This window comes from Carassius carassius, chromosome 32 (assembly GCF_963082965.1).
Source record: "Carassius carassius chromosome 32, fCarCar2.1, whole genome shotgun sequence".
Taxonomy (NCBI): Eukaryota; Metazoa; Chordata; class Actinopteri; order Cypriniformes; family Cyprinidae; genus Carassius; species Carassius carassius.
The window spans coordinates 19,979,122-19,993,770 of NC_081786.1; the positions used below are offsets into that span (position 1 = coordinate 19,979,122).

Below are 14,649 nucleotides of genomic sequence, written 5' to 3' on the forward strand. Positions count from 1 at the left end.
TACATTTTCTTTAACAGTCAATGCTTGAAAATGTTTTAAGGTATATATTTATTGTAGATAAATGTATATATATATATATATATATATATATATAGAACAATTCCTTTTTTTTTTTTGCAACAACCTCCATATGCACATATATATACACATATGTAATGTATGAATATATTTACATAAAATACCCAACAAATTAGCACTTATGTTTGTGTATAAACGTCACAAAAAATAATAACCCTAACTCTTACTAACCCAAAAATAAGGTTTTAATTTAAAAGACAAAACATGAAATAAACTGCTAAAGCTTAAGACAACCGTATTTTGGTTATCTGCTAGGAAAAGTGTGAACTTGAAGCTATCGGAGACTTCGAAACAAGTAGCCTATAGTCTTGAGGAAATGTTTTGTAAATTATTAAAATAACAAAAGGTTAAAAAAAAAGGTTATTTGGAGAGGAACTTTAAGATAATGTGTTTGCAGTTGTAGCTTGTTTTGATATGTTGTTGAATCAGAGTTCAAATGAACCCGCACTCCCCAAGAGCGCGCTCACACACTGAATCCGCGTCACTTCAGCTCGCGCCGCGTGTCGGACCAGTTCTGCTGCATCTCCGCAGAGCGAGGAACTACAGTAAACAAACTGTACTGAAACCCCATACTGAAGTAAGCTCTAAACACACCTGCAGTCCAATGCGGCTTATGACCACCTTCAAATAATAATAGACTACTCTAGGCCTATTCATTGTCGACACACTTTAATTCATCGAGACCGTAAATAATGACATACTAAAATACGTTTAAAATAATACGTTTTAAAACGTGGCAACGCTGCTATAACTGTTTGTTTTTCTCAACACAGGCTCAGAATCAGAAAATGACATCTAAAAAGCAGAGTTTACTGAGAGAAGCGTCTCATCAGATCATAGCTGGCGGATCTGCAGGTAAGTTAAGTTAAAACGCGCTTCTAGTTTCTATTTCACCCAATCCACAAACTGTTTACTAACTCGTAAAGTGTCGCGTTCAACACCAGTTAGCAGACACTCAAAAGTCCGTGAAGTAACGTAACTTTTGTCAATAGTTTTTTTTTGTAGTAACGTTACATGCAGTTTACATTAAATAAATATGTTTAGTAAAAGTAATAATTTTAAAGTCGATAGATGCCATAAACCGGATGTCTGTCGTGAGAGCTAAGTTACTCGGGATACACGCGCTCTTCAGTTAGTTCCGTTTACAAGTCGTTCCCTCAGAGTTCAGGGCAATGTGTAATATACCCCTGACAAAATGAAATTTATTAATCTCATTCTTGTTATGCTTACATGATAGGTTTACTTTAAAATAGCATCTACTTGTCTATAAGAACGGTACGAGTGCTTAATGAGTCGTGTGTGAACTCACCGACAAGACGTCTTTAAAACGCAACGCTAGACAGACGCGAAGCAACAGCCGAGACGCCCATGTGTCGCATGTGACGTTATGCAGAGACCAACAACAATTGTTTCATTAAGCGTTTTATGTAACATATGCAGCAGACGGAACAGAAGTCTGCACATTTGTAAAAAGCATGATGCCAACTGCTTTCCAAAAGGTTTCATTAGGCATTTTGAGCTCGTCAAAATGTATTGGCGTAGAACTAGGAAAATCAGCTCATGAAGAGTTCTTTAACAAGAAAGAACCGGTGTAGTGGCACATTACTGTATTGTGTGTGTGTGTGTGTGTGTGTGTGTCTCATTACAGACAGTCGGTCTGTGTTGGATCAAAATCTTTTTGTTTTTGTTTGAGGTTCTATTGCTTCTATCATGTCTACCTTTCATACAAGGCTATTTTAAGAGGGACAATGAAGGATTTTGAACTTTAGGTTCCACATTAAGAAATAAATGAAAGCATTCCCTTTTCACTTGGTGTTAAATTTTAACATCCTTTGAACTTTGCATCATATTTAGCAGTAATTTAGTTCTTTTTTTTCTTTCTTTCTTTCTTTCTTAATAACCCAGAGTTATTAGCTTGCACCCCGTACACTTGTCATATTCCCTCCAGCAGCCTGTTAACAAGGCTGGGTAGAGTGAAAGTTAATTTATGTATAACCTGGTCACAGGGATTGGATCAGGTCTGTGCTTGGCTTCTCTCAGATTTGGCCGGACTCTCCAAAACTGCTTTTTTCCCTTTCTGAAGGACACACGAGTTAATATCACTGCAGTGTATTTTATATATCCCACCAGGACTCATTTCACAGCCTCTCCATTCAGGGATATTCAAATAAAATGGGGCATGAGTTAAATTCTGAAACCAGGGAGAGTTTAAGCTGTACCTAATAATAACTGAGTAAATCATATGAGGGTTGAGTTTTTGAATCTAACACAAGGGGGAAGCAATGTACTTGGCATTGGTGGTAGTCACAGAGCTTTTTTTATTCTTCTTCTCATTTCCAGCACCATTGGCTGTCTTTTTCAAGCTATATGGAAATGTAGCAGATGTCACTATCATCCTGTGACAGTCCATCTTTTGCAAGAGAAACTTAATGTGCCAGAATAAATTAAAAAAATATATAATGTAATTAGTTTGACTCTTAAAAAAGAAAAAAAAAAACATGTTAAAAGCACTACATCTTTCAGGAGTAAATTGAGTAACTTTTTAAGTTTTATAAGCAGACTAATATTAACTGACTTGCTTTTTATTTAGGAAATTTTCCATCTATATGGAACTTGTAGGTGATTCATACGACGATATACAGTGCACCGTGCAATCCAGCATTAATTGTGAAAAATGGGCCTATATTAGTTCAGCCGGATATTGCAAACTTTACATTTGCCCAATTATGTAAAAAAAAATTCCCTTTCATAAGTGTTCTTAATGGGAACTTATTTTCTTTTCATCATTTATCCTAGTTTTATCCAGAAGGTCCGGAAGAACGGTCAGATGTTACCTTAAGTGTTTTTGGTATTGATTTCCTTTCCCTGCCCCTGTTATGCAGAGTAATTTGGTAAGATTTACACAAAAATGTTTTAGTTATGATTAGGTTCTGTGTAAATGTATCCGCCGACCGCAAATGGAGTGTGACGGGAAAAGACAGACAGCCTAAGTATAATTGAACTCAGTCCACCCCTCCACAGCAGACCCTCACTTAAAACACACTCAGACCTCTTCTATTTTAACTGTTGCATAAGTGTGAAATGAAGTTTAGGAGCATCAAACAAATACATTTGCAAAACCTAAACTGGGAAGAAGAAAAGAGTAAAACAAGATTAAATAAATACAAGCAAGTAAAAGGGACCCTTGGTGAAAAAAAAAGTACATTAGATTTCAGCCGCAAAGACCATTTCCTCTCCGGGCCACAACTGGCTGCTACAATCAGAGCCGAATTAGGCCTAATATTTATTTCCAGAAACAATTGTACATGCCTCAGCAGGGCAATGATTGGACATGTTGTGGACAGATGTTTAGATGAGCTCATGTTTGAAGTAATGTTGATTTTGGAGGGTTCTTCTCTCAGCCTCCAAATCGCCTTCTTATACACCCACTTCTGTGTCGTTTTTAGACTTTTGTCTTTTTGTCCCAGGACGCATTGAGTGATTCTATATTTGAACACATGATATAATCGGAGTTCTAATGATATTTATGTAATAATGCAATCATTCGGTATCAGATAAGAAAACTCGAGTGCGTTTGTAGTGCGACGTGTAGAAAACCGTTGTCGAAATAGGGGCAAAAGCGCAATTAAACCATAATAAACATTACAAAAACAAACAGAGGAGATTTATTGACTGCTACGACTAATTACCGCTGGAGGAAATGTGCAGGATCATAATGTCACAAGAAATCAGTTGACTGCAACCAGGCATGAAGTATAATGGTAACATAGGCAGCAAGAAGCTTAGACTCTCCAAACAGATCATATACCTCCCACAGGTACTGCAGTTGAAGGAAGCAATTCTTAAAAGAGCAAACGCCTCTCAAATGGGCGCAATATGCATTTGTTTACACCACGAATGGATTATTTTCTTCTGGTGATAAAACAAAACTCCTTTGAGTCCCATACGCCTACAAGAACTACTGTTGAACGACTGTTTGCATGAGCCGGACATGGATTGTCGCTGTTGTGTCAGCTGTTTGTCAAAATGGGGCCTTGAACGGATGGAGTTTAGTCTGCTTGGGTAATATACGAGCCAGCCAGGGGCCGCTGACGTTATCTTAATGGTATGATTTATGGAGGTCGCACGCTGAACTGAGCAGAGGAGCTGCGACAGATGGGGACGTGCGTGGGAGACGTTTCTACTGTAGACGGTTCGCTCAGACACACATAAGAACGCACACACTCATCCATCACGCATGCTGCGTTGCTGTAAGCAATGAGGATAATTGCGGTGTTATGGTAAGAGTAGCGTGATTATGATTGTTCGACATGGGAGGCTATGTCTGGGCTAGTGCTCACGCTTATTTTCCGGGGGAAATTATTAAAATGAGGGCCTTTGGAGTGGACTGAAAGGAACTGACTACAATAAATACAATATGCTCTATCGCCTGATCACGATGGTGATCTAATCAATGATGTTAATTTTAACCACATTCATTTTTGAAAAAACATACTCTGTCAAGTGTTTGAATGACGTTTTTGCCATTGGCGAAAATTCACGTCAAGCAAATTAGCTCATTTTGAAATGCATTTTCTCTGAAGAAATCTTGGCGCATCTAACACGGGGTAAACTATGGCTTTAAAGTCCTTGTGAAATCAAAATTGACCCTGTTTACCCTGTGTTGTGAAGAAAAAGGATTTTTGTTCGTAGTTTTTCATTAAATAGCAACTTCTTGACTCTGAGACGATTTTCCTTTTCGATGAAGTCACATAGAAACTATTATTAATTAATGCGGCCTTTCTAAAATCTTGCCATTAGTTAATGAAGTAATTGAATGCCTGTAAATCGAATAAAGTTAACAGTTTAATTGCACATAATGATAAGAATTAAAATAAGTGTTTCCATTGAGGTACATTAAGATCCTCTCAAGGGTGAACTTGACCTTCAGACTTCATGTCTTTGATCAAATAAATTCCTCAAAGTGTTTGAGGAGGGCAATGGTTCTCCACATCTAGTGCAAACTTGTCTCCAAGTTCAATTTGGTGCATAAAACCCATGTTTCACAATGAATAAAATCCAAGTTCAGCATTTGCAGCTGTGTCACGATTCTTTACTTTGTTCAATTCCTCACACCTTTTACACAGTCTCCCATATATAGAGAAAAAATCAGGTGGACATAACATGAAAACCAAATTTGAGTGAAGATAAAGTCACCATGACAGAGACTTAAGAGATCTGCCATCATACTGGCCGAACACACTGTATTACATACAGTACCGTAATACAGCACATGGCAGCAATAACATAGCTGGAAAGGAAACGGACTAACAAGCTATGCTTAATTGAGCACTTAGTCTAAGTAGTCAAGGGCCATAGTTTGAATGACCATGTAGGAAAATGAAACTGTACGGTAGATGCTACACTGTGTGTGCATAAATTTGCGTGTAAGCGTTCCCTTTTTCTTGGACTGCTGTCCAGTTGGCTGTTGTCCGACCTTGTAATTAGCGCAGAATGCTGATATGTCTTTTGGCTGGAGAAGAGCTTTTGATGGAGTGATCACAACATTGCGTTGATCATAAAGTCTCATATGAACATATTCCCATAAAGCTCTGTCTAAAAATAACCTTCCAAGGAGCTCTCTCTTAGCTCTTTAAATGCACTTTAAATTTGTAATTGTTCCTCAATCCGCCATGCTGTAATTTGCAATGACTTAACTGTGGTGGAAGACTTGTGTTTTGCTCCGTTTGAGAGACAAATCATTGTCCCATTTTGGCTTTATATTGTCTGGAAACTTTGGGTGAATCTCTCTGCCCAGAGTACAGTTCTGCTGTCGGCCTGGTTTCTCATGTGAAGAAGAAGCGAACATCTCAGAGGAACTTTGGTCAAATCCTAACGTCACAGATGAATCCAAGTCAAAAAGTAATGTATTTATCTTTTAACTGAATCTAATTTGAGACGCTAAATTGTAGAGAATTACAAACCTAGTCATTTTTCCGGTAGAAAAGCTTGAATTATAAATAAACATAATAAGTACTGTCAAAAACAACAACAGTCAAAAATGTTGTAGGGAAAGATTTCTTGATTGAGCATGTCGATGGTTATGTGACTTTTTAGGTTTAAATGCATGCATGTCTAGATATATGTTCTAAATATTATTGTCAATGCATTCTTTAAAGAAATGAATACTTACACAGAAGTGGAGGAATGTATAAATGCTTTTCTATTTACAATTCTGTTCATTAAATGTAGCCTTGGTGATCATGCCACATCTTTCAAAATACTTTCAATGTTCAAAGCAACTGCAGAAATTACTAAGCAAAGCAAAGATAGTTCTGACTAAATGTTTGACGTAATTTGTTTGCAGATTCCATTTTGGTTAATATTTTTATTTTTAAGTAATGCAATGACATGAAGTTTTTAAGTGTCCAAAAATGTGCATATAGTTTTTAAGGGCCATCATTGACATATGTGTTTTTCCCTCAGCATGTTTAGATATCCAAGTGACTGCAGGCTTTTTTAGGTAGTCGAAGCACAGGTCTGCAGCAGCAAGACGGCCTCTTCAGCTGGGTTAACTGACTCAAGATGAGCGGTGCGTGGGCAAGAGCTGAAATCATAATGTGATTTGTTGTGCATGGGAGCCAATTTGGTTATTTTTGGGAAGGTTCCCTGCCCGTCGCCCACTTGTGCGCTTTGCGAGGAGACCTTAATTAGAGAAGCTTAAATTTATAGACACTTTTGATTATAGCTGATCTTGAGTTGTGAAAGGATGACATTGCCTAGGAGGGGGACATTGCGCCTGGCAAGGGCGACCGCACATTTTGATAATGAGAACCAAAGCTTCGGAGAAAGGGTTGTTTTGAATTTGTTTACACATTTATTATCCTTTCAAAAGGAGTCTTCATCCAATAAAATCAAGAAAGACACAGATGTCACAATCAAGAGGCAATAAGAAGGAATGGGGGGAGAAATGATTCCATTATGTTTGAAAGGGGCAATTATACAATGGAATAAAGATATAAAAAATGATGTTGGGTCATGGAAGGGTGCCCTAGTTTTACTTCTTGAATTCCTGTTCACTCATGTTACAGAGTGACACAGGATGGACGCTGGCAGGAAAGTGGGAGGGGATTATTGCACAGTTTGATGTTGACTGGTTTATAAATTAGTTTTGAATGATTGACAGGATCTTAATTTAACCAAAGATGTGGCCGGAGAAGCTTTTTAGGACTGAAAAAAAAAAAAAAAAACATTTACTTTTTTTCCAACCTAGGAAAAGGGCTGCATCCTAACTGGATAACATGTCCACTAAAATTTTTGGTCAGCCTCTAAATCTAAAGCTGACATAATGTTATAATAATCACTTCACTCTTCTGACTCCGCCTGTTTTCTCTCTTAATGGGGTAGTTTTAGTCAGTCTCTTGCTTGTAATTGCCACACTCTTTGATAGGTGGCAGTAGAGAGCTATTTTAAAGTTTCACTTCCTCTCTTCCCTTCTCTCCAGCGTTTATAAATCTTTCACCAAGCGATGACGTTCCATGTGGAGGTTGAGGCTAAAAATTGAAATCTTTTTATAGTAATGGAGAAGATTTATTTAGTTATAATTATGTAGGAGAATCGTGTGGAACGGGTGATGGTATAACGTTTGATCTAGAAGAATTTTGCATCACACAGGTCATTTTTCGGTCCAATCCAATGGACTGATTTCTGTTATGAATTTTCCGTCACCTCACAAAAATGAAACACAACTTCATGTTCTTCTTCTGAAGGTTTTAGCCTCATTGCTCTGGACTTTGACTTTGATGACCTGATCAAATAGCGCTGATTTCATTTCCCACAAGAGCAATGGTTTCTAGCCATTCCAAAAACACTCCAATCTCTCATTTGCCCATCACTGTCTAACGCTCGGGCAACACCATGGCAGGTGGTACTGCTCATCCTGACCACAGTCTGACATAGCTGGCCAGCACATTCTATTCCAGGCTCTGAAGTCCTGAGAACATGTTCATACCAATGTCAAGATCTCTAGATGTTTGGTAGAGGAATAAGTGAGATCAGATGCAAAGGGAAAAGGCATCTTTATCCTTAAGCAGTGTCTCATACTGAATGAGATGTGCATGCAGAAATCAGTGGTGCAGAGAGAAGACCACACATTCTGAGGGATCCTAGGGGCTCTCTGCTCGTTTTGAAGTGCAGTATGGTGGAAAGGTTAAGCTATCAGTCTGCCGACTGTGGCAGCGTTGGGCCGGCAGAAGCCTCTGATGAGAGATGCTTTCCACTGGTAAAACTTCCCAGAAGGACACAACTACTGCTTTGTCGTCTCTGCAGATGAGACTCAGAAGGTTGTTGATTTTAATCATATATGCATATGAAAAAACTAAGAGAAATTTAGTGTTTTTGTTGTATTAGTATTCTGTATGTACGTGGTCATTTATTTGTACTGTAGATACTGTGGCCTCTGTGTTTGCACGTCACTTAAATATGACATCCGTTTGACAAAATATCAAATCACACCATACATGTCAGTTTATTCATTTTATTTATTCATTTATTATTCATCATTAAAAAAAACATATATTTTTAAAAGTTTATTTGTTTTTTAAATATACAAATATGATGAGTTAATTAATAAATATAATTTATGGTTTTGAGTAGTCATTATTAGGTTTTGATTAGTCGCACCACATTACATTTTAAAATAGTATTCAAAATATTATTTCCTAAGAAGTGTTGTTATAATAACAATAAAGAGTAGTTATGCCAAACTACTCGGGTTTAAATATTATATTATTGTTATAATAAAATTTTTGGTTGCACTTTATTTTTTGCAGTGTGTGCCTGAGAACATACTGGTCATATAAGGTAGGAGTAGGTTCAGGGGTAGTTCCTAGTTATTACATAGTTATTGTAATTACTGTAACAAGTACATAGTATGTACATGAGGAACAGGACTATAAAATAAAGTGCTACCAATTTTTTACTGTCATCGTGTCAAATTTGATATTTTCTCATTTTTTTTTATCCAATGCAAAAAAAGTTATACTTTTAAGTGTGGCTTAAATGTCCAAGTACATTATGTGGCTGTTGTATAATAAGATTAAAAGGAGAAATGTTAAACTTATAGTTGCAATTTTATGCTTCGTTCTACTTAATTGGATGAGCAGCTTATTGCGGAGACTCATTGTAGTTTTGTGGCATGTAATACTCACAGTCTGATGGCTCAGCAGGTGTTTGTTAGTATGAGGTTAGAAGCGGAGCTGATGAGATGGGAGATATATCTCCACCGTGAGCACTTGTTTCTTCCCAGGAGCCCATTGCCGCCCATGTAGAAAGGAATCTAGTATGGCTCTGGTGTCAGGCTCTGTCATGCATAGCCAGGCTCTGGGGTGCTTTTGAAAACGGCCCTTTCCGCCTCAGTCGGCTGAATAGATGGAGCCCAAGGGGCACTTTTTCCACAGCCACCAATTTATCAGCTCATATCCAGAACGATATGGCCTGTCGTTGCCTGCGCTTTCCCTGTTTGTCCCTCTCAATGTTTATAAATGGCAGTGAGTGAATGGCAATGCCTGGCTTAGAGGAAATGTCTCACTGTGATTATGTGCAGGTCGCTGCAGTTTTTGTGGGTCTGTTTGTGTTTTGATTGCTTAGGGAAATGTTTTGTTTGGTAATTTTTGTTCCAAACCACCCACTCTCAGATTTAATTACATTTATGATATGTACTTTAAGTGTCCTTTAAAAAAAAAACACAACTAACACTACTCTTTAAAGATTATGACATGTAACGTAATCCACACTAAAAAATTATTATTATATTATTTATAATAATAAAAGACGCTTTTATCCAAACTTAGTGCATTCAGGCTAAAAGTTTTTACCTAACTTATATTATATTATATTATATTATATTATATTATATTATATTATATTATATTATATTATATTATATTATATTATATTATATTATATTATTTTTTAGATTTTTTTTTTCAAAATGGTTGGACAGAGGGCTACAATAATTGCCCCGGGGGCAATTAGGTAGAATGGATGTGGGAGTGGCAAAGTCATTTTATAAACCAAACATCCTGGTGCTGGGCTGGAGAATTCGGCCAGCTTGCGGGAAGCTGTTTGTAGGGAAGTGGGTCAGAGTTTGTTTTCTTTCTCTGAGAACTCTGCCAGATGAGCAGCACCTGAATTTCAGCACCCTTCTTTTTTCTTTCATGTTCATGTGACCAAAACAATAATAAAAATTGGAAAACTGTGTCTAATTTTAATCTCAATCACCCCAAATTATTCTATGGTAAAATAGAAAATAACACTAAAAAACAGATAGTTCTGGCTCTAAAATCTGAATATGCCACATTTAAGACATTGTTTGGTGCAACAGTCTGTTTCTGGAAATAAATTCACACAAAGCACTGCGTGAAGGGATGGAGTCAGTCTTTCTATGGTCTCAAAATTATATATTTCTATACACAAAAATATTGTACAATAAACCTAAATAAACCTTCTGTTTTCACAGAAACTGCAGTTTTCTGCCAAAATTAGATGTCAAAGGATAAACTTTTGCAAGTGAGGAAATTAAGACAGCATTATTATTTTACTAATGTAGTTTAAAGTAATTATTATACTTATGAAATATTCATTTTTCATTTACATTTATTTTATGATGCAGTTAGGGATGGTGATAATAATATAAATAATATAAAGTATTATTGTTATAATTCTTAGATTGAAATGGCTTTCTAAAACACACGTGTGAATGTGATGTGGACTGAGAACTTTAAAATGTACAATATTTTCTTCAGTGTTACTAAGCAACAGTAAAACTAATTTATTACATTTAATTATTAAGAATAACATTTTTAAGATTACCAGCACTGTAAAAGCACTGTAATCCACAGCCTAAAGTGCAGGCTTGTTGCTTTATAATAATAACACTGAGTAAAGGTAAGAGTGGAACATTTGATAAATGAATGAAATTAGTGATGCTGAAGATCTTATGAATAGAATGCATGTGCAGTAACCGTAAACGCAATTCATCGTGGTGGAATCTCTCTCAAGAGTTGGAAAATGTGACTCTGCAGACAGAAAGCAGGAAAAAATGTAATTTGTTGTATCCCAACCCCCTGTTAGGTCACACTCCTGATATAAAACGGGCCAGCTTTAGCACGTTGAATATGTCTACACTTTATAAACCAGAAGCTGAGCAGCTCATAAGTGATATCCATCATCAGAGGGGCTGAGCTGAAAGACCTGCCTTTGAAAATGGAAAAAGTGGTGTGGAAAAATGAGTGTAATGAGCATTTTGCATGTGGGTAAATCAAATGTCATGTTGTCCGAGGTACTGGGCGGCCTCAATGGAAGACGTAAACCATTTATTAATCATGCTAGAGGACCATATTATTTTCCCTAACTTCACTATTTCAGGTTGCACTAATCTGAGCATGCTTTGAAAAAAAACAAACAAACAAAAAAAAATTGAGATCAAGTGAAAGAACAAGGCTCATAATTGACCTCACAAATGAATGAAAATTATTTTTGGCTCTGACCCTGGAATCACTAATGAGCAAAGCAGCAAATGACATCATTCTGATGTTGTGAGAGAATTAACTTGTTTCGAATAACCGTCCACTGACACCTTGGCTTTAAGAAGGGCATGAAAAAAGCACTCTGTCATTTTGTTCGGTTCTCTTGCATTTTTGTTTAGGTTTTTATTTATTTTATAAAATCTTTTTTTTTTTTTTCTCTCTCTCACTGTATTTGTGACTCTTGAGTTAGCGCAGACTCTTTTGGCAGAGATGACTGAGGTTTGCCATCGCTCCCCTAAAAACAACAAGACACTCCTGCCAAGCTTCCTAGTTAATTAGCAAAGCATTTCACACACTGCATAACATCAAAAAGGAAATGGAAAAGCGACAAATTTGGAGAATTTGGTAGCGTATTAGAGTCAGACCGATGGTTTCCAAGTTGTCCTGTTACCCTTTAACTTAACAGATTCTACACATTTGTACTCCGAACATTTCAGAGCAATATATTTCCATCAGAAATATTAAGCCAATTATATTTCATTTATGAGCTCTTCCCCAAATTAATTGTGAAAGCTGAGACGAGAACAAAAGACACGTCAAATTGAAGTTTAATGTACCCATGGAATGAAGTCTACAAGTCGATTTTTTTTCTAAGCAATGCTTAGGTTGGATTGCATTTGTTTTATGCTAAATTTAAATTGTTCTGGCTAAAAAGGAGTTTCTGACTCCTTAAGTGGTAATAAGTTTATTCATTTGCACTCCTTTTTTTTAATAAGGTGGAAACTAGTACGTTCATATTATGCTATTGTCTGTATTGCAACGATACTTGTTTTAATACTTGCTTCCAACCAAAAAGTCCCTAAGCTTTTCGCTTCTTTCTGAAAAAATAACAAAAACTGTCCTATAAAACAGAATGTTAAAAAAGAACTACTGATCCCTTTATTTCATGCCTGACTTTTATAGGTTGGTAGGCATCCATATACATGTAATGATGACTGCCCAATGTTTCAAGAAAAAATAGCAATGCTTTATTTCCCAGCTCTTTTCAGCATTTTCAGAAATGTAAAGCAGAGAATTCTACAATTTGAAATGGCAGCTCATACTGTACCTCCATAAAGCATGATTGACATCCATCACACCTGTTCTTAACCTGATCATATTGTCATCCAAATCCTTTCCTCCTGCAAAAGACTGCTCCATCCTCACCCAACTCCCTCATAAGCCTGGGCAAACTGTCACCGCATCAGCCGCAACAGTCTGGAGAGTTGAACTTGACTGGAACATATGTCTTCAATTTTAATAGCCCTTCATTCCCCCAGATGGCCTGGAGGGGGGAAGGTTGCCTGAGAAGCTGCGTTTCATGTAAGAATAATTTGTGTTAAGTAGCTGGGCGATCTGTTTGTTACGCTAGAGCTGACAGTTTGTTTATGTTTCTTGAGGAGTATGATGGATGGGGCAAGAGTTGATGCTAATTAGGCTAAATTGTTGCTAAGAATGCAGTGGGCCTGCGCCACACTGCTTAGGCCAGCTCCCATTGTTCCTGTCTCTTCGCACTCAAGGCGTAATTGAATGGAGCTTGCAGCCATTCATCACTGTAGCGAGAGGCAGGAACAGGAAGTCAGAGTCTGAGGGACTAAGGACAGGGATGGCTGGGGGACAGACTGGCTGGGCATGAGTTATGATGATGGGGCTTGTCACAGCAACTTCTCTCTAAGTAATCTCTATTTAGTCTCTATTGAGAAACACACTCAGAGGGTGTATTCCAAGAATTTGGTGAGCTGCCTACTTAGCTAGCTACTTTGTATGGCAGCATCCTAACAAAGATGGAACCTAAGTGGGTTATTTAGAACTCTTCATACCGCATAAATAAATGATTTATATAAAAAAAATGTTTAACCTTTTTTTCAATTAATAGTTGTTGGTAATGAATGAATTATAAGTACAGGGTTTCCCACACATTGTTTTATTTGTGGTGGGCCGCCACAATATCAAAACTGACCGCCACAAATAGATTTTCCAAAAGGCTTCGACTTCATTGAATAAACATGAGCACTGCACATTTGAAATCAAAAACCAGTGCAGGTGTTTTTATATCACTGTATTTCAGAAGGAAACCGACTGTATTTAGAAAATTTTCGATTTCATTTCATTTTGCATGTAATGCTCGATAAGGCAGCGTTTGTGAGCTCGTCGCTGCTTTACAGCCGTTACCGGAGAATCCTGTGTCTCTCCCGATCTTAAAGTGCCTCCTGTTGGCAGAAAATAAATGTGCATGTATATATGTATATATGGGGGTGGGGGAGTGCCGCCACTAATAGAGTGTAAGGCTGTGGGAAACACTGAAGTACATTTCTTTTTGGTTCATCCTCCATTTCTTTTTCACTGGGCTTGTCGCAATGCATTCTGGGATTGCATTCTTTTGGAAGGATACATTGAATTTAGCTATAGAGCTTGGTGAAGGCAAGGCAGCATCTTTTTTCCTGTTTTCTGGAAAAGCCTTTGCTATGGGAGTGTTCCTGTGATGCTTTAGATTTCTCACTTAATGATTTTGAAAGAGAGCTGAAGTGTAATAGATTATAAATTGAATGTACACAACTCGAATGTGCAGTTGGAGGAGGAATATTTGCGTTAATGATTCTAAGACATAATGCTGGGGTTAGGGCTGCATGATAAAAAGAAATGTAATCGAAATCGTGATTCGACAGAAGCTGTGATTGTCATGCGTATCTTTCAGTGAAGCACGGTTCTGTGATCAGCAGTAACTCTCCATCCAAAGGCCAGTGTGCACTCTCTAGCTGAAACTCCAAATACGCCTTGCAGAAGAAACCCAGGAAATGCCTATAGCTGTTGCTGGATAAACAGAATATTTAACTGCTTTTATTATGCTAGTTATTGTTAATATAATTGTCATTAAAATAAAATCTATTTAGAATGCAATGACTTTATCACTGCTTAGATTAATATGAAATATGTTGCGTGCCTTATTAAGAAACCACATCATCTCACAGAAGGATTTATTTCAAACACTCGACTGACGTTATAAAGTGAGTTTGGAATAAAAATC

General features: G+C 37.2%; 1 protein-coding gene across 2 annotated transcripts in view; it reads left to right on the plus strand.

The window, feature by feature from the left end:
- Positions 1-491: 491 nt before the first annotated feature.
- LOC132112942 (mitochondrial 2-oxodicarboxylate carrier-like) overlaps positions 492-14,649 on the plus strand; it is a 117,757-nt gene continuing 103,599 nt past the window's right edge. The window contains exons 1-2 of one of the 2 annotated variants that reach the window (XM_059520704.1): positions 492-655; positions 852-933. In XM_059520704.1, coding sequence (XP_059376687.1) covers positions 515-655; positions 852-933 — 223 coding nt within the window. In that variant the 5' untranslated portion in view covers positions 492-514. Of the gene's footprint in view, positions 656-681; positions 764-851; positions 934-14,649 lie in introns of those variants that run through there. The other variant, XM_059520705.1, reaches the window with a different exon arrangement.